Source organism: Ranitomeya imitator, chromosome 3 (genome assembly GCF_032444005.1).
Source record: "Ranitomeya imitator isolate aRanImi1 chromosome 3, aRanImi1.pri, whole genome shotgun sequence".
NCBI classification, from domain to species: domain Eukaryota; kingdom Metazoa; phylum Chordata; class Amphibia; order Anura; family Dendrobatidae; genus Ranitomeya; species Ranitomeya imitator.
The window spans coordinates 825,883,046-825,902,997 of record NC_091284.1 but is presented as its reverse complement, the minus strand read 5'-3'; the positions used below and the strand labels follow the sequence as shown (position 1 = coordinate 825,902,997).

Sequence of the window (19,952 nt, the reverse complement as noted above, 5' to 3'; positions counted from 1 at the left end):
GCCGTGATCTCATCACCGTCCATCGTACATTCTGTGACGTCTCTACATGAACGATCCAAGTTCTACTTCCACAAGGCACAATGTTTAGCGTCGTCCGACCAATCACGTACAGTATACGGAAAAGATGCCGCAGCCATCCTGAAATCAGTCTAATCTTTTTCTCCTCATATCCTTCTTTTAGTAAATACTTCATTATTTCACAATTCGAAAGCGTTTTTCCCACTATTCCTCCTGGCAATGTGTTCATGAATGGTGAGAATGGTGCTGCCATTCCTCTTGTTGGAGGGGGGCGTGTCTGATACGGTCAGCACTGATTGGTCAGGGATAGATTGTGTCAGGACACGCCCACAACTGGTAACATCAATTGTCAATTCATTAACTTCCAGGAGGAATAGCAGAGGAACGACGAAACTCAGAGCTACGAAAAAAGTGGCTCCAGAATTGTTAGTTCATGGAGAATACGTGTATTTACTAAAAAAGACATATTGGAGCCGAGACGGATCCTCCTTAAAGCCTCTGTAGAGGTCGATTCATAGCAGATGGGATCGAGTTGATCCTCAGTCGCACAAGTACTACAAGTCTCAGCCACTGGTTGCTCCTATTGGAATGAATTTGGTCTGTCAGCTTTGAGTCTTGAGTTGCTCGTAACCTTAGTGCCCCCTCCCCCTTGTCTCGATCAGCACTGGACGTAGAAAATACGTGACCCAGTTACAGCACTAAAAAAAAAGGAAAACTTTCAGAACATAAGTTTTTTTTTCCACTGGACAATAAATAAGAACAATAAAAAAAAACAAAACAAAAAACAACATGTTGCCTGCTGGGCTGACGACACGTGTACACAGTTCATTAATAGCCACAGATTCGGAGTGAACAGTCGGACCCTCCGGACGCTTAGTCTGGTCGGGTCCCGTTTTGTTGTCTGTAAGAAACGCGGACAGAAACCAGAACCCGGAGGGCTGACGGACAGCAGCGAGACGCGTCCCTGGGGTCACTGCTCACCCACCAGTGGTTAATACCTTTTACCGAAGGTGCCGAGAGCCAGTGTTGAGCCACCGACCACATCCAACGTTCTCACCATCCTAAGGATTCAGCTGTAGGCACATGAGTACCGGAATTTATCACCGTGAAGACTTTGGCAATCCCACCCCACTGCACCACCCTAAAACTCTCATGCTTAGTTCATTGGCTCTTTGGACTGAAGGCCCCTCGGGACCCCTTTAGACCCCTCCAGAGAAGCTCCTGGAACCAGCGTCATGGAGATGTTTGATGGACGATGGAGGTGTAAGCATGGAATACGTCAAAAGACAAAAAGCCAAAGACGAAGGTACGGGCAGCAGAGGGTCTAGCTTGGAGTACTGTGCCGTGGGGTCTTCACACCCGCCATAGCAGCAAGTGGTTGGTGCTGTCGTCTCTGCCCACAGTCTCGCTGCTGCTGGTGAGCCTGAAGTCCTCGTAGCCGTCTCCTCCGCTGATCACAAGCAGCTTGGATTTTGGTCGGTGTCGGGTGGAATCTCTCTTTTCTGTGTCGCATGTCTGTTCGTTTCCTGAAAGAAAAGAGTTAAAATTAAGAGTGAAACGGACACTTGGGATAACCGAGAGATGTGACCACCATGGACCAAAGACCATCAGGGTGACAACTACCATGGTGACACGTTTGCAGAGTGCTTCTTAGGGTTGTCGCACTGCCACGCTGTGGGACAGGGAGCAGCAAGCACTCACCTTGATCTACAGGCAGAGGAAAGTGCACGTCAAACCCATCTGGCAGCTCCACCGAGGTGAGGAACCGGACATGACCCGTGTGTCCCTGCGAGAGTCCCACCGGGCTGATCGGGCCCTTCGAAGAGCTAGTGGTGGAGGTGATGGTGAGGGTGAGGACCACTCCGGCACTCGTCCCTATCCACAGGAGATCCTTGCAGGCCAGGAGAGCGGTGATCCTCAGACACGCAGACTTGTGCTGGCGGATGATGGCATCGGAGCCTTGAGGGGGGGAGAAGAAGAAGAGATGACCACGTAAGTTACATGGACCCTCCGAGGACACCATGGTGGGCGACATATGGTCCTGGCCGCTGTTACCTGCTAGCATCTTGTGCACGGGTGGAGCGATGTCCACCTCCGACAACTGCTCAAAGGTGGTGGCGTGATAAAGGCGAACCTGAGCACTGCCCTGCAGAGCGATCCACATCCCGACGTTACTGGTGACCATACACGTGACGCAGCGGTTCTGATCCTGTCCAATGTGGAACGTGTGCTGAAAGCGGAGAAGGACAGAAGGATCAGGAAGAAGTCTGCCGACGTCCACATAACCGCCACATCAGAGCCCGATATGAGGCCCGCTGAGCGTCGGTGCGCATTCATCCATCGTCCCGCAGGTCTGACCAAGGCACACAGATCTGAGGTCGGCCACCCGCCGCCATTTACCTCCTGCAGTAGGGACGACGTGTTCAGGATGATGACCCTGTTCTGACAGCCGCACCAAAGCTTCCCAGAGATGGACACCATCTTAGTGATCGGGCTCCCGGGAGAACCCAGGGGCAGAATCTTGGAATTCTGAGAGTCCCAAAAACTCCCTAGAAAGAGAAGACATAAAACGCAGCTCAATCAATGCCAGTTGTCACTGGTCACGCATCCTCAAAAGCTCAGCATCATTTGCTCCATGTAACAGCAGAGGGCGCCATAACAAGTGTGTGACAGCAGGGGGCGCCATTATAGGTGTGTGACAGCAGTGGGCGCCATTATAGGTATGTGACAGCAGGGGGCGCCATTATAGGTGTGTAACAGCAGAGGGCGCCATAACAAATGTGTGACAGCAGGGGGCGCCATTATAGGTGTGTGAATGCAGGGGGCGCCATTATAGGTGTGTGACGGCAGGGGGCACCATACCAAGTGCGTGACAGCAGGGGGCGCCATTACAGGTGTGTGACAGCAGGGGGGCGCCATTACAGGTGTGTGACAGCAGGGGGCGCCATTACAGGTATGTGACAGCAGGGGGCGCCATTACAGGTGTGTGACAGCAGGGGGGCGCCATTACAGGTGTGACAGCAGGGGGCGCCATTACAGGTGTGTGACAGCAGGGGGCACCATACCAAGTGCGTGACAGCAGGGGGCGCCATTACAAGGTTGTGACAGCAGGGGGTGCCATTACAAGTGTGTGACAGCAAGGGGCGCCATTACAAGTGTGTGACAGCAGGGAGCGCCATTATAGGTGTGTGACAGCAGGGGGCGCCATTACAGGTGTGTGACAGCAGGGGGCGCCATTACAGGTGTGTGACAGCAGGGGGCGCCATTACAAGTGTGCAGCAGCAGGGGGCGCCATTACAGGTGTTTGACAGCAGGGGGCGCCATTACAAGTGTGCGGCAGCAGGCGGAACCATTACAAGTGTGTGGCAGCAGGGGGCGCCATTATAGGTGTGTGACAGCAGGGGGCACCATTACAGGTGTGTGACAGCAGGGGCGCCATTATAGGTGTGTGACAGCAGGGGCACCATTACAGGTGTGTGACAGCAGGGGGCACCATTATAGGTGTGTGACAGCAGTGGGCGCCATTATAGGTGTGTGACAGCAGGGGCGCCATTATAGGTGTGTGACAGCAGGGGGCGCCATTATAGGTGTGTGACAGCAAGGGGCGCCATTATAGGTGTGTGACAGCAAGGGGTGCCATTACAGGTGTGTGGCAGCAGGGGGCGCCATTACAGGTGTGTGACAGCAGGGGCGCCATTATAGGTGTGTGACAGCAGGGGGCACCATACCAAGTGTGTGACAGCAGGGGGCGCCATTATAGGTGTGTGACAGCAGGGGGCGCCATTATAGGTGTGTGACAGCAGGGGGCGCCATTATAGGTGTGTGACAGCAGAGGGCGCCATTATAGGTGTGTGACAGTAGGGGGCGCCATTACAGGTGTGTGGCAGCAGAGGGCGCCATTACAGATGTGTGACAGCAGGGGGCACCATACCAAGTGCGTGACAGCAGGGGGCGCCATTACAAGTGTGTGACAGCAAGGGGCGCCATTACAAGTGTGTGACAGCAGGGAGCGCCATTATAGGTGTGTGACAGCAGGGGGCGCCATTACAGGTGTGTGACAGCAGGGGGCACCATTATAGGTGTGTGACAGCAGGGGGCGCCATTACAGGTGTGTGACAGCAGGGGGCACCATTATAGGTGTGTGACAGCAGGGAGCGCCATTATAGGTGTGTGCCAGCAGGGGTACGCCATTACAAGTGTGTGACAGCAGGGGGCGCCATTACAGGTGTGTGACAGCAGGGGGCACCATTATAGGTGTGTGACAGCAGGGGGCGCCATTACAGGTGTGTGACAGCAGGGGGCACCATTATAGGTGTGTGACAGCAGGGAGCGCCATTATAGGTGTGTGCCAGCAGGGGTACGCCATTACAAGTGTGTGACAGCAGGGGGCGCCATTACAAGTGTGTGACAGCAGGGGGCACCATTATAGGTGTGTGACAGCAGGGGGAGCCATTACAGGTGTGTGACACCAGGGGGCGCCATTATAGGTGTGTGACAGCAGGGGGCGCCATTACAGGTGTGTGACAGCAGGGGGCACCATACCAAGTGTGTGACAGCAGGGGGCGCCATTATAGGTGTGTGACAGCAGGGGGAGCCATTATAGGTGTGTGACAGCAGGGGGAGCCATTATAGGTGTGTGACAGCAGGGGGCACCATACCAAGTGTGTGACAGCAGGGGGCGCCATTATAGGTGTGTGACAGCAGGGGGAGCCATTATAGGTGTGGAACAGCAGGGGGAGCCATTACAAGTGTGCGAAAGCAGGGGGCACCATAACAAGTGTGTGACAGCAGGGGGCGCCATAACAAGTGTGTGACAGCAGGGAGCGCCATTATAGGTGTGACAGCAGGGGGTGCCATTATAGGTGTGTGACAGCAGGGTGCACCATACCAAGTGTGTGACAGCAGGGGGCGCCATTATAGGTGTGACAGCAGGGGGCACCACTACAGGTGTGTGACAGCAGGGGGCACCATAACAAGTGTGTGACAGCAGGGGGCGCCATTATAGGTGTGACAGCAGGGGGTGCCATTATAGGTGTGTGACAGCAGGGGGCACCATACCAAGTGTGTTACAGCAGGGGGCGCCATTACAGGTGTGTGACAGCAGGGGGCGCCATTACATGTGTGTGACAGCAAGGGGCGCCATTACAAGTGTGTGACAGCAGGGAGCGCCATTATAGGTGTGTGACAGCAGGGGGCGCCATTACAGGTGTGTGACAGCAGGGGGCACCATTATAGGTGTGTGACAGCAGGGGGCACCATTATAGGTGTGTGACAGCAGGGAGCGCCATTATAGGTGTGTGCCAGCAGGGGTACGCCATTACAAGTGTGTGACAGCAGGGGGCGCCATTACAGGTGTGTGACAGCAGGGGGCACCATTATAGGTGTGTGACAGCAGGGGGCGCCATTACAGGTGTGTGACAGCAGGGGGCACCATTATAGGTGTGTGACAGCAGGGGTACGCCATTACAAGTGTGTGACAGCAGGGGGCGCCATTACAAGTGTGTGACAGCAGGGGGCACCATTATAGGTGTGTGACAGCAGGGGGAGCCATTACAGGTGTGTGACACCAGGGGGCGCCATTATAGGTGTGTGACAGCAGGGGGCGCCATTACAGGTGTGTGACAGCAGGGGGCACCATACCAAGTGTGTGACAGCAGGGGGCGCCATTATAGGTGTGTGACAGCAGGGGGAGCCATTATAGGTGTGTGACAGCAGGGGGAGCCATACCAAGTGTGTGACAGCAGGGGGCGCCATTATAGGTGTGTGACAGCAGGGGGAGCCATTATAGGTGTGTAACAGCAGGGGGAGCCATTACAAGTGTGCGAAAGCAGGGGGCACCATAACAAGTGTGTGACAGCAGGGGGCGCCATTATAGGTGTGACAGCAGGGGGCGCCATTATAGGTGTGTGACAGCAGGGGGCACCATAACAAGTGTGTGACAGCAGGGGGCGCCATAACAAGTGTGTGACAGCAGGGAGCGCCATTATAGGTGTGACAGCAGGGGGTGCCATTATAGGTGTGTGACAGCAGGGTGCACCATACCAAGTGTGTGACAGCAGGGGGCGCCATTATAGGTGTGACAGCAGGGGGCACCACTACAGGTGTGTGACAGCAGGGGGCACCATAACAAGTGTGTGACAGCAGGGGGCGCCATTATAGGTGTGACAGCAGGGGGAGCCATTATAGGTGTGTGACAGCAGGGGGCACCATACCAAGTGTGTGACAGCAGGGGGCGCCATTATAGGTGTGTGACAGCAGGGGGAGCCATTATAGGTGTGTAACAGCAGGGGGAGCCATTACAAGTGTGCGAAAGCAGGGGGCACCATAACAAGTGTGTGACAGCAGGGGGCGCCATTATAGGTGTGACAGCAGGGGGCGCCATTATAGGTGTGTGACAGCAGGGGGCACCATAACAAGTGTGTGACAGCAGGGGGCGCCATAACAAGTGTGTGACAGCAGGGAGCGCCATTATAGGTGTGACAGCAGGGGGTGCCATTATAGGTGTGTGACAGCAGGGTGCACCATACCAAGTGTGTGACAGCAGGGGGCGCCATTATAGGTGTGACAGCAGGGGGCACCACTACAGGTGTGTGACAGCAGGGGGCACCATAACAAGTGTGTGACAGCAGGGGGCGCCATTATAGGTGTGACAGCAGGGGGTGCCATTATAGGTGTGTGACAGCAGGGGGCACCATACCAAGTGTGTGACAGCAGGGGGCGCCATTACAGGTGTGTGACAGCAGGGGGCGCCATTACATGTGTGTGACAGCAGGGGGCGCCATTACAAGCCTTCCCGGGGAGCGCTCCCAGCCCGCGGCCTCATTACCTGCTTCTCTCTGATAGACGATCACGTCTCCATTCGCTACGGACACAAACACCTGATTATCCAGATATCTGCGGAGGAGACACAGCGTTTATCTCACAAGGCTCACACCGTCACTTCGGGGCCCTCTCCCCCGGCCAGCACGGAGGGTCTCCTGCCCGTCGGACCTGTATACGCCCCGGGTACTGCACGCAGGGTTAGATCCAGGCACTTACAGACGTCACAACGCCTCTGTCGTAGCAGACGGGTGGCCCTTAAGCGTCTGGGGTCTCGGGCCCAAGTACTTATGACCCCTACAAACGCCGTGTATGTATACTACTACTTAACCAGGACGACCCTCATTATTCTCAATACTCCTCCAATAAAAGGTTATCCTTGGGGTCATTTTTTTTGTGAAATCCATAATTTTGGGGTGAAGAATATTTTTCCCACTTTGATATTATACAAAATGTTTCACTATTTGTCTGTTCCAAGGAATGGCCGCAAAGGAGTTGACTAAGAATCCATCAGCGAGCTCCTTCTGATTGTTTGTAAGGCCGGCGTTACACTCGGCGTAAGACAATACGGTCCGTATATGACGGCCGTAATACGCTGAAAAGTCCCCAAAATAGTGGTCCGTAGCTCCTCCGTAGGCAGGGTGTTTAAGCGTTTTTTGCGCATGGCATCCTCCGTATGTAATCCGTATGGCATCCGTACTGCGTGTTTTTCTCGCAGGCTTGCAAAACCAACATACCTTGCTATTGTAAGGTGACATTAAGCCAGATTCATAATGGAGAGGCGTCAATTATGACACCTATCCATTATTAATCCAATACTAGTAAAGGGTTAAAAAAACACAAACACATTGTTTTTATTTCATTAAAATAATTTTTAATAAAGGTTGTTGTAATCATTTATTCTACGCTCAATCCTTCTGAAGACCCTCGCTCTGTAACAAAGAAAAAATAATAAACCAACAATATACATACCTTCCGAAGATCTGTAAGGTCCCACGATGTAAATCCATCTGAAGGGGTTAAAATATTTTGCAGCCAGGAGCTCTGCTATAATGCAGCTCTGCTCGTGGCTGCAAAACCCTGGGGAATGAAGATAAAGTAGGTCAATGACCTATATTTACCTTCATTTGCGGTGAGGCGCCCTCTGCTGGTTGTCCTCTTATGATCTCGAGCAAGGGAGCTTTCTAGGAAAGTTCCCACGCTCCAGGAACAGCCAGCAGAGGGCGCATCACCGCGAATGAAGGTAAATATAGGTCATTGACCTACTTTACCTTCATTCCCCGGGGTTTTGCAGCCAGGAGCAGCTGCATTAGCGGAGCTCGTGGCTGCAAAATATTTTAACCCCTTCAGATGGATTTACATCGTTGGACGTTACAGATCCTCGGAAGGTATAGATATTGTTGGTTTATTATTTTTTTTTAGTTACAGATCGAGGGTCTTCAGTGAGTGGATTGAGCGTAGAATAAAATATTACAACAACCTTTGTGATTTTTTTCATTAAAATAATGTTTAATAATGTGTTTGTGTTTTTTTAAACCCTTTACTAGTATTGGACTAATAATGGATAGGTGTCATAATTGACGCCTCTCCATTATTAATTTGGCTTAATGTCACCTTACAATAGCAAGGTGGCATGAACCCTTCATTACCCCATATCCCACCGCTACACGGGAATGGGAAGAGAGTGGCCAAGTGCCAGAATAGGCGCATCTTCCAGATCTGCCTTTTCTGGGGTGGCTGGGGGCAGATGTTTTTAGCCAGGGGGGGGGGGGCTTCCCGGGGCTTCAGGAAAATGGCCGCCGCGATCTCCATCTGCGCACTCGCGGCCTCCCGCGGCCATTTTCCTGAAGCCCCGGGAAGCAGAGCGCTTCATCTGCACACGCGCGGCCTCAGGAAGATGGCCGCCCCCACCGATAACAACAGGATTCACCCGGCTCTGCTGCTTACCGGGCTGCTGCATCACCTCACCGGAGAAAGGGACCCTGCTTACTGCGCCTCCTCTGCTGCCACACCTCTGCCACCGCAGGATTCAACCGGCTCTGCTGCTTACCGGACTGCTGCATCACCATACCGGGGAAAGGGACCCCTCTCACGCCATACCTCTCACTGCGCCTTCTCATTCCAGCACCTCCTCATCCCAGCACCTCCTCATCCCAGCACCTCCTCATCCCAGCACCTCCTCATCCCAGCACCTCCCCACCTCTGCCGACACCATGCCTCCTGTGACCCTGCTCTGCCACCGCCAGCCCTCAGGTAAGATACTGTACATTCGGACAATAAGACGGACCCCCATCTTATAAAAAAATCTTTTTTTCTGCAATTTTCACCCCAAATTTGGGGTGCGTCTTATGGTCCGGTGCGTCTTATAGTCCGAAAAATACAGTATGTGTCTCACTGACATATATATATACCTATTCTATGTGTACACATTTATTCTACCTATTCTAATGTAAGCTGTCAGTGTGATTTTACTGTACACCGCACTGAATTACCGGCTTTTCTCTCTAACAGCGCTGCGTATTTCTCACAAGTCACACTGCTGGTCCGTGTGTAATCCGTATTTTTCTGGCCCCCATAGACTTTCATTGGCATTTTTTTTGCGCAATACGGTGACAAACGCAGCATGCTGCAATTTTCTACGGCCGTAGAAAGCCGTATAATACTGATCAGTAAAATACGGCAGATAGGAGCAGGGGCATAGAGAATAATTGGGACGTTTGTTAGGCGTGTTTTACGGACATATTTTATGCGCTCATACGTCCGTAAAACTCGCTAGTGTGACGCCGGCCTAACTCTTTTGACCCTTTTCTTTTTCTTAGTTCCTCAAAGCTCATTCATAATCGCTAAAAAAAAAACAAAAGTGACAAGCTTCCCGTCAGAACGAGCTCGCTGATGGATTCTTAGTCAACTCCTTCTGCATAAAATAAAAAAAAATGGTGCAACATTTTTAATAAACCTCCACTGACATTTTTTTAAACTACAGGACTTTTAAGAAACCCCCCCAACCTAAAATAGGTCAACAATGGGGGCTGACGACCATGCTGAGATTTGTGGTACTCACAGGATACACATGACGGCCGCCGCGTGCTGCATCTTCATGCTGTTCTTCCGGTTTCGGATGTTGTCAGACGACTGATAGACGTGGATGCTGGACAGAGAAGAGTGCACTGTCAGTACAGGGGTGTAACCCGCGGGCGCAGACCGTCCCCACCATAGATTAACACTACACGGTCAGTTATTTGAACACCCAAACAGCAGGAAAAGAAATATCCCTTGTCATTAAGGGGTTAACTTCCCTTTAATTTAGGTCCCCCCAATACACATACCAGCCGTCTTCCGTTCCCAGCCACATGGAGCTCTGGTAAGCCTCGGGGTCGATACTCAGGAGGTCTTCTAAGCTGCCCCGGGTGAAGGACCCCCGGCTGGACCTCCGCACTGCGGACCCCTCAGTGGGACTCTCGCTGTCCCGGTTCTGGTTGAAGTTGCTGGGGATGGGCAGGAATCCGGCCTCCTGTTCCTCTTCCGAGCTGGTGGTCTCCGCCGTTGTGTCCTTGGCACTCGTCATCTCTTCATCTAATAAAATCAACAACAAAAAATAAAAACTCTCCTCCTCATCCACCATTATATAATTGGCCACTAGGTGGCAGTAACGGTTTTAGGCGCTTTAGTTGGTGACTATAAAATCATGAAAAAGGTGAAAAAAAGGCAAATTTAAGACTAAATGGATGAAAAATGAGTAATAAGATACACAAGGGCCCCGGCAGACTGGACGGCAATGTGGACCAGGCCAGGGCATTAGAACCTCCATACTCACTTCCAAAGCTGGAGGAGATGGTGGAGCGGCTGGCCTGACTCTGGAGGGTCCCGGAGGGGCTGGGAGAGGATTCATCGTCAGTGTCGTCACTGTCAAAGGGCACCAGTTCCCGGCTGTCGGTGTTTTCAGAGAGCTCCAGGGAGGATCCGGAGATGGAGATGTGGAGGCACTGCTGGGACGGGGGCTCATCCAGATGCTGCTGCGTGTGATGCTGCTCTGATGGCCGGTTCGCCATGGCCGGTGGTCGCTCCCTGCTATAAGACATAAAATCCTCAGAATCTCGACCCCCTCAGAACGCTGGTGACATTTCATAGATACAAACAGGTTGTGGTTTTATGGAAACCATCAGCAAGCTGCTGTTGATGGATTCCTCTGTACCAAACGTGCGGCTCTGATTTATTTCTGACAGTCGCCCCTACCTGTAGTTCCTCTTCAGGCCCGGCACGGAGGCGATGCAGAGGATGCGGGCCGAGCAGACGGCGATACAGGCCTCCACGGTGGGCTCGTTCCTGATGCTCAGCAGGCAGACCTGCCCCACGTATCCGTCGCTGTTACACACCCACACCTCGTGCATGTTGTCAGGGCTGCTCTGGCTGGGAGACGCGCAGGAGAACTGGAAGACGACACAAACAACAACTACATGTAAGTAACGTCTTACTTCTACATACGGAATTACCCTTTATCTAGATAAATCGTCTGGATTAGGAAACGTTTTCAGCATCACGAACCGTCTGTGATCATTGTGAGCAGTAATGTTGATGGTGACATGTTCATCATGTAAGTTTCCCCTTAGGTCACTTGGTCAGGGGATAGACTAGAGCGAGCACAAAAGGCAGCGCAGCACTCCGACACAGAGAACCCGAGAGTCCAGAAATATCTTATGAGGAAGACCTGGAGAAACAAAGCTTTCTAGGCTTGCACAAAGCAGGTGGTACAGTGGGCATAACCATAGTCCTGCAAGGAGCAGAAGGTGACACAGTGGGCATAACCATAGTCCTACAAGGAGCAGAAGGTGGTACATTGGGTTTCAACATAGTCCTGCATGTAGCAGTTGGTACAGTGGGCATAACCATAGTCCTGCATGTAGCAGGTGGTACAGTGGGCATCACCATAGTCCTGTATGTAGCAGGTGGTACAGTGGGCATCACAATAGTCCTGTATGTAGCAGGTGGTACAGTGGGCATCACCATAGTCCTGCATGTAGCAGGTGGTACAGTGGGCATCACCATGGTCCTGGATGTAGTAGGTGGCACAGTGGGCATAACCATAGTCCTGCATGTAGCAGGTGGTACAGTGGGTTTCACCATATTCCTGTATGTAGCAGGTAGTACAGTGGGCATCACCACAGTCCTGCCTGGAGCAGAAGGTGGTACAGTGGGCATAACCATAGTCCTGCAAGGAGCAGAAGGTGACACAGTGGGCATAACCATAGTCCTACAAGGAGCAGAAGGTGGTACAGTGGGTTTCACAATAGTCCTGCATGTAGCAGTTGGTACAGTGGGCATAACCATAGTCCTGCATGTAGCAGGTGGTACATTGGGTTTCACCATATTCCTGCATGTAGCAGGTGGTACAGTGGGCATCACCATAGTCCTGCATGTAGCAGGTGGTACAGTGGGCATCACCATAGTCCTGCATATAGCAGGTGGCACAGTGGGCATCACCATAGTCCTGGATGTAGCAGGTGGCACAGTGGGCATAACCATAGTCCTGCATGTAGCAGGTGGTACAGTGGGTTTCACCATATTCCTGTATGTAGCAGGTAGTACAGTGGGCATCACCACAGTCCTGCCTGGAGCAGAAGGTAGTACAGTGGGCTTCACCATAGTCTTGCATGGAGCAGAAGGTGGTACAGTGGGCATCACCAGTCCTGCCTGGAGCAGAAGGTGGTACAGTGGCCTCACCATAGTGCTGCCTGGTGCAGAAGCTGGTACAATGGTCTTCACCATAGTCCTGCCTGGAGCAGAAGGTGGTACAGTGGGCTTCACCATAATCGTGCCTGGAGCAGAAGGTGGTACAGTGGGCTTCACCATAGTCCTGCCTGGAGCAGAAGGTAGTACAGTGGGCTTCACCATAGTCCTGCCTGGAGCAGAAGGTGGTACAGTGGGCTTCACCATAGTCCTGCCTGGAGCAGAAGGTGGTACAGTGGCCTCACCATAGTGCTGCCTGGCGCAGAAGCTGGTACAATGGTCTTCACCATAGTCCTGCCTGGAGCAGAAGGTGGTACAATGGTCTTCACCATAGTGCTGCCTGGCGCAGAAGCTGGTACAATGGTCTTCACCATAGTCCTGCCTGGAGCAGAAGGTGGTACAGTGGGCTTCACCATAGTCCTGCCTGGAGCAGAAGGTAGTACAGTGGGCTTCACCATAGTCCTGCCTGGAGCAGAAGGTGGTACAATGGTCTTCACCATAGTGCTGCCTGGCGCAGAAGCTGGTACAATGGTCTTCACCATAGTCCTGCCTGGAGCAGAAGCTGGTACAATGGTCTTCACCATAGTCCTGCCTGGAGCAGAAGGTGGTACAGTGGGCTTCACCATAGTCCTGCCTGGAGCAGAAGGTAGTACAGTGGGCTTCACCATAGTCCTGCCTGGAGCAGAAGGTGGTACAGTGGGCTTCACCATAATCGTGCCTGGAGCAGAAGGTGGTACAGTGGTCTTCACCATAGTCTTGTATGGAACAGAAGGTGGTACAGTGGGCTTCACCTAAAAAGCTCGTATGGTGGGCAATACTAGTGGCCTCCACAGAACAGAAGGTAGTACAATGGGCTTCAGGCCTTCTGACCCCTATTGGTGTCTGACTGATGAGACGGTTTGTAGATCGTCTTTAGTTTTCCCTCATCCTCACCCCGTACACATGCTGTTAGGTTGTTTCTGTGCTTTAAACGCACAAGACATGACAACAGAGTTTACAGAGAGGGAACACAACTCCCATTCTCCTCACCTGCATTCCACTGCGGGTCTTCATGATGGGGATGGCCTTCAGAAACTCTGGGTCCAAGCGATTCTTGCTGGTGGCTGAGAAGACAACCAAGTGGTTAATAACTCAGCATTACATCTGCACTTCACATCAGATGTGACCATTGTACGGCACACCGGTACGGAGCAGACGGAGAAATAACTGGTCCTATAAGGTCCCAGAAGGGGTAGTGTCATAGCTGGGGCAGAAGGACTAACTGTCCCAGGGTCTCCACATCGTGAGCCCTTTAATCCCCCAGCTCTAGGCACCGTGCCCACAATAGGTCCTTTCTGACCCTTGGTCTACACCACTTTCTGATCAGGCTTCTACCTGTGGAACCCCACGCATCCTGATAATGATGGAGCTGCAGGCTTGGTCATCGGCGGACCTTCTCTCCATGGGTATAAAGACCTGATCATAGACTACTACGCCCACTGTGCTCCTGCTCTGGAAGCCGCTGCCCTGAATACATTTCACAGACTTCATATTCTTATAGCCATTACCTAGTTTCTTCTTGGCGTCCTCGAAGGCCTGCTCAAAGTGGAGCCTGGCGTCCGGGTTACTGAACTCGAAGATGAAGCTCTCAGTGCCGTCCGCCTTGGTGGTGGTCAGCTCCACCTTGTTTGGTGGGAAGGACATGGAGAAGGAGAGCGACTGCTTCTCGGCCAGATCTCGATGGACGGACGCCATCATGTCTTTAATGACGTCATCCAAAGTCTGTAGACAAGGGAGACAAATGTCACAAACATGTCCTGCATGGCACAACGACAACCAATGTTTCAGAAATGTGATCAGCACAGTTGTCAGTTCCCTTCGCCCACTCTGCCTGCAGCTTATACACAGTGCATTACCCAGCAGGGGGCAGCAATGAGCTCTTCTGGATCACTAGATATCCCATTGTATCCAGCGTGTTTATTACAGATATATATGGGGGGGCCGGACGTCTTACGTCAGAGGATGGGGGGCCGGACATCTGTGACTGATGCACATGGGGGGCTGGACATCTGTGACTGAGGCACATGGGGGGCCAGACATCTGTGACTGATGCACATGGGGGGCTGGACATCTGTGACTGATGCAATGGACCAATGTCTCATCTCAGGTTTGAGTGTGATGGGAGTAAAAGACACAGGTCTTGCGGTGTGCAGCATGACTCTGGTGCTATCCCCGTGTCTCCCGCGTGCTCGGGTGTTATCCCCGTGTCTCCAGAGTGCTCGGGTGTTATCCCCGTGTCTCCAGAGTGCTCGGGTGTTATCCCCGTGTCTCCAGAGTGCTCGGGTGTTATCCCCGTGTCTCCAGAGTGCTCGGATGTTATCCCCGTGTCTCCCGCGTGCTCGGATGTTATCCCCGTGTCTCCCGCGTGCTCGGGTGTTATCCCCGTGTCTCCAGAGTGCTCGGGTGTTATCCCCGTGTCTCCGGCGTACTCGGGTGTTATCCCCATGTCTCCAGAGTGCTCGGGTGTTATCCCCGTGTCTCCAGAGTGCTCGGGTGTTATCCCCGTGTCTCCGGCGTACTCGGGTGTTATCCCCATGTCTCCAGAGTACTCGGGTGTTATCCCCATGTCTCCAGAGTGCTCGGGTGTTATCCCCGTGTCTCCCGCGTGCTCGGGTGTTATCCCCGTGTCTCCAGAGTGCTCGGGTGTTATCCCCGTGTCTCCAGAGTGCTCGGGTGTTATCCCCGTGTCTCCCGCGTGCTCGGGTGTTATCCCCATGTCTCCAGAGTGCTCGGGTGTTATCCCCGTGTCTCCCGCGTGCTCGGGTGTTATCCCCGTGTCTCCAGAGTGCTCAGGTGTTATCCCCGTGTCTCCCGCGTGCTCGGGTGTTATCCCCGTGTCTCCAGAGTGCTCGGGTGTTATCCCCGTGTCTCCAGAGTGCTCAGATGTTATCCCCGTGTCTCCCGCGTGCTCGGGTGTTATCCCCATGTCTCCAGAGTGCTCGGGTGTTATCCCCGTGTCTCCCGCGTGCTCGGGTGTTATCCCCGTGTCTCCAGAGTGCTCGGGTGTTATCCCCGTGTCTCCAGAGTGCTCGGGTGTTATCCCCGTGTCTCCAGAGTGCTCGGGTGTTATCCCCGTGTCTCCAGAGTGCTCGGGTGTTATCCCCGTGTCTCCAGAGTGCTCGGGTGTTATCCCCGTGTCTCCCGCGTGCTCGGGTGTTATCCCCGTGTCTCCAGAGTGCTCGGGTGTTATCCCCGTGTCTCCCGCGTGCTCGGGTGTTATCCCCGTGTCTCCCGCGTGCTCGGGTGTTATCCCCGTGTCTCCCGCGTGCTCGGGTGCTATCTCCGTGTCTCCCGCGTGTTCGGGTGTTATCTCCGTGTCTCCCGCGTGTTCGGGTGTTATCCCCGTGTCTCCCGCGTGCTCGGGTGTTATCCCCGTGTCTCCAGAGTGCTCGGGTGTTATCCCCGTGTCTCCAGAGTGCTCGGGTGCTATCCCCGTGTCTCCGGCGTACTCGGGTGTTATCCCCATGTCTCCAGAGTGCTCGGGTGTTATCCCCATGTCTCCCGCGTGCTCGGGTGCTATCTCCGTGTCTCCCGCGTGTTCGGGTGTTATCCCCGTGTCTCCCGCGTGCTCGGGTGTTATCCCCGTGTCTCCCGCGTGCTCGGGTGTTATCCCCGTGTCTCCAGAGTGCTCGGGTGCTATCCCCGTGTCTCCGTCGTACTCGGGTGTTATCCCCATGTCTCCCGCGTGCTCGGGTGTTATCCCCGTGTCTCCCGCGTGCTCGGGTGCTATCTCCGTGTCTCCCGCGTGTTCGGGTGTTATCCCCGTGTCTCCCGCGTGCTCGGGTGCTATCCCCGTGTCTCTCGCGTGCTCGGGTGTTATCCCCGTGTCTCCCGCGTGCTCGGGTGCTATCCCCGTGTCTCCCGCGTGTTCGGGTGTTATCCCCGTGTCTCCGGCGTGCTCGGGTGCTATCCCCGTGTCTCCCGCGTGTTCGGGTGTTATCCCCGTGTCTCCCGCGTGCTCGGGTGCTATCCCCGTGTCTCCCGCGTGTTCGGGTGTTATCCCCGTGTCTCCGGCGTGCTCGGGTGCTATCCCAGTGTCTCCGGCGTGCTCGGGTGCTATCCCCGTGTCTCCCGCGTGTTCGGGTGCTATCCCCGTGTCTCCGGCGTGCTCGGGTGCTATCCCAGTGTCTCCGGCGTGCTCGGGTGCTATCCCCGTGTCTCCCGCGTGCTCGGGTGCTATCCCCGTGTCTCCCGCGTGCTCGGGTGCTATCCCTGTGTCTCCCGCGTGCTCGGGTGCTATCCCCGTGTCTCCCGCGTGCTCGGGTGCTATCCCCGTGTCTCCCGCGTGCTCGGGGGCTCAGATAATATGTTTGAGTTTCCGTGCCAGCATGAATTGCGGCTGTTCGCCAGCTACAAACACATGTGGAGATTTTCTGTTTGCTAGACATCAATCCCTGGATATGTTGTCTAACATCCGCGAGACATGGAGCTGCGGGGACTCGACCATAGTATTCGAGCACACCGAAGACAGTCAGATAACACCAGAGCATGAGCACACGGTATCCGAGCACGCTCATCACTATTAGAGATCTGGCTGCGTGGTGGAGACCGGTGAGGACAACACAAGATTGCGGCACGGTCACAGCCCCCCACCAAAAGATCATCACCACAGGCTCCAATATAGTACACAGCCGTCAGCCCAGGCCCCCATATAAGCCGTCACCACAGACCCCCACATAAGGAGTCACCCCAGACCCCCATATAAGACGTCACCCCAGACCCCCATATAAGCAGTGACCTTGGACCCCCACATGCTCCTCACCTGGTGCGGGAAGCTGAGGGTCTCGGACAGTTTGCTGATCTGCCCCATGGTGCTGAGGTCTTCGTCCAGCCGGCTGATGCTCTTCTGGATGCTGTCCCTGTTGGAGGTTTGGGATGTTCCTGCCCAATAGGAGAAGCGATCAGAGTCAGACACATGTACACAGCCCGCGACCACCACAGCCGGCGACCACCACAGCCCGCGACCGCCACAGCCCGCGACCACCACAGCCCGCGACCACCACAGCCTGTCACCACCACAGCCCGCGACCGCCACAGCCCGCGACCACCACAGCCTGTCACCACCACAGACCGCGACCGCCACAGCCCGCGACCACCACAGCCTGCGACCACCACAGCCTGTCACTGCCACAGCCCGCGACCGCCACAGCCCGCGACCGCCACCGCCACAGCCCGCGACCGCCACAGCCTGTCACCGCCACAGCCCGCGACCGCCACAGCCCGCACTTTACAGATGTAGCAGAGCCGCTCATTTGTATGGACGTGGTTTCCCACAGCTCTGGCGGTATTATGGCAGCTACACAAAGTACCATAACGGTTTCTGAATCTGAGCAGCCTGATCTCACACCTCCCCCTGCTGATTTAGTGTGTTTGTGGGAGATGTGGTGATGTAGTGTCCGATATTATAGAGCCAAATGACTCAGTGAGGAAAGAGTAGGTAACAAACCTTTCACAACATCCACATCCTCCAGGGGCAGTTTCCAGAGCAGCTTGTACTTGCTGGCGATGTCAATCACACTGGCTGCAGTGTACCTAAGGAAAGAAAGCCGAAAGTCACTGCAACACCCACACTGCCCAACAGGGGGCGCCTGAGGGCAAATTACATACAGAGACCTTGTCCTCCACACAACGCCAAATTATATTACGGTACAGCAGAATAGTGAGTGCAGCTCTGGGGTATAATACAGGAGGTAACTCAGGATCAGTAATGTAATGTATGTACACAGTGACTGCACCAGCAGAATAGTGAGTGCAGCTCTGGAGTATAATACAGGAGGTAACTCAGGATCAGTAATGTAATGTATGTACACAGTGACTGCACCAGCAGAATAGTGAGTGCAGCTCTGGAGTATAATACAGGATGTAACTCAGGATCAGTAATGTAATGTATGTACACAGTGACTGCACCAGCAGAATAGTGAGTGCAGCTCTGGAGTATAATACAGGATGTAACTCAGGATCAGTAATGTAATGTATGTACACAGTGACTGCACCAGCAGAATAGTGAGTGCAGCTCTGGGGTATAATACAGGAGGTAACTCAGGATCAGTAATGTAATGTATGTACACAGTGACTGCACCAGCAGAATAGTGAGTGCAGCTCTGGAGTATAATACAGGATGTAACTCAGGATCAGTAATGTAATGTATGTACACAGTGACTGCACCAGCAGAATAGTGAGTGCAGCTCTGGGGTATAATACAGGAGGTAACTCAGGATCAGTAATGTAATGTATGTACACAGTGACTGCACCAGCAGAATAGTGAGTGCAGCTCTGGAGTATAATACAGGATGTAACTCAGGATCAGTAATGTATGTATGTACATAGTGACTGCACCAGCAGAATAGTGAGTGCAGCTCTGGGGTATAATACAGGATGTAACTCAGGATCAGTAATGAAATGTATGTACACAGTGACTGCACCAGCAGAATAGTGAGTGCAGCTCTGGAGTATAATACAGGATGTAACTCAGGATCAGTAAAGTAATGTATGTACACAGTGACTGCATTAGCAGAATAGTGAGTGCAGCTCTGGGGTATAATACAGGATGTAACTCAGGATCAGTAATGTAATGTATGTACACAGTGACTGCACCAGCAGAATAGTGAGTGCAGCTCTGGAGTATAATACAGGATGTAACTCAGGATCAGTAATGTAATGTATGTACACAGTGACTGCACCAGCAGAATAGTGAGTGCAGCTCTGGGGTATAATACAGGAGGTAACTCAGGATCAGTAATGTAATGTATGTACACAGTGACTGCACCAGCAGAATAGTGAGTGCAGCTCTGGAGTATAATACAGGATGTAACTCAGGATCAGTAATGTATGTATGTACATAGTGACTGCACCAGCAGAATAGTGAGTGCAGCTCTGGGGTATAATACAGGAGGTAACTCAGGATCAGTAATGTAATGTATGTACACAGTGACTGCACCAGCAGAATAGTGAGTGCAGCTCTGGAGTATAATACAGGAGGTAACTCAGGATCAGTAATGTATGTACACAGTGACTGCACCAGCAGAATAGTGAGTGCAGCTCTGGAGTATAATACAGGATGTAACTCAGGATCAGTAATGTATTGTATGTACACAGTGACTGCACCAGCAGAATAGTGAGTGCAGCTCTGGAGTATAATACAGGATGTAACTCAGGATCAGTAATATAATGTATGTACACAGTGACTGCACCAGCAGAATAGTGAGTGCAGCTCTGGAGTATAATACAGGATGTAACTCAGGATCAGTAATGTAATGTATGTACACAGTGACTGCACCAGCAGAATAGTGAGTGCAGCTCTGGAGTATAATACAGGATGTAACTCAGGATCAGTAATGTATTGTATGTACACA

The 19,952-nt window shown here is 53.1% G+C and overlaps 1 protein-coding gene across 1 annotated transcript in view; it reads right to left on the bottom strand.

The window, feature by feature from the left end:
• Nucleotides 1-734: 734 nt before the first annotated feature.
• Nucleotides 735-19,952, bottom strand: part of ARHGEF17 (Rho guanine nucleotide exchange factor 17) — a 192,034-nt gene continuing 172,816 nt past the window's right edge. Inside the window, exons 9-21 of the mRNA XM_069759424.1 lie at nt 18,047-18,132; nt 17,363-17,481; nt 14,109-14,322; nt 13,591-13,664; nt 11,071-11,264; nt 10,652-10,905; nt 10,164-10,410; nt 9,899-9,985; nt 6,845-6,912; nt 2,419-2,567; nt 2,074-2,248; nt 1,720-1,977; nt 735-1,544 (exon numbers count right to left, since the gene is read on the bottom strand). Coding sequence (XP_069615525.1) covers nt 1,372-1,544; nt 1,720-1,977; nt 2,074-2,248; nt 2,419-2,567; nt 6,845-6,912; nt 9,899-9,985; nt 10,164-10,410; nt 10,652-10,905; nt 11,071-11,264; nt 13,591-13,664; nt 14,109-14,322; nt 17,363-17,481; nt 18,047-18,132 — 2,098 coding nt within the window. The 3' untranslated portion in view covers nt 735-1,371. The remainder of the gene's footprint in view (nt 1,545-1,719; nt 1,978-2,073; nt 2,249-2,418; nt 2,568-6,844; nt 6,913-9,898; nt 9,986-10,163; nt 10,411-10,651; nt 10,906-11,070; nt 11,265-13,590; nt 13,665-14,108; nt 14,323-17,362; nt 17,482-18,046; nt 18,133-19,952) is intronic.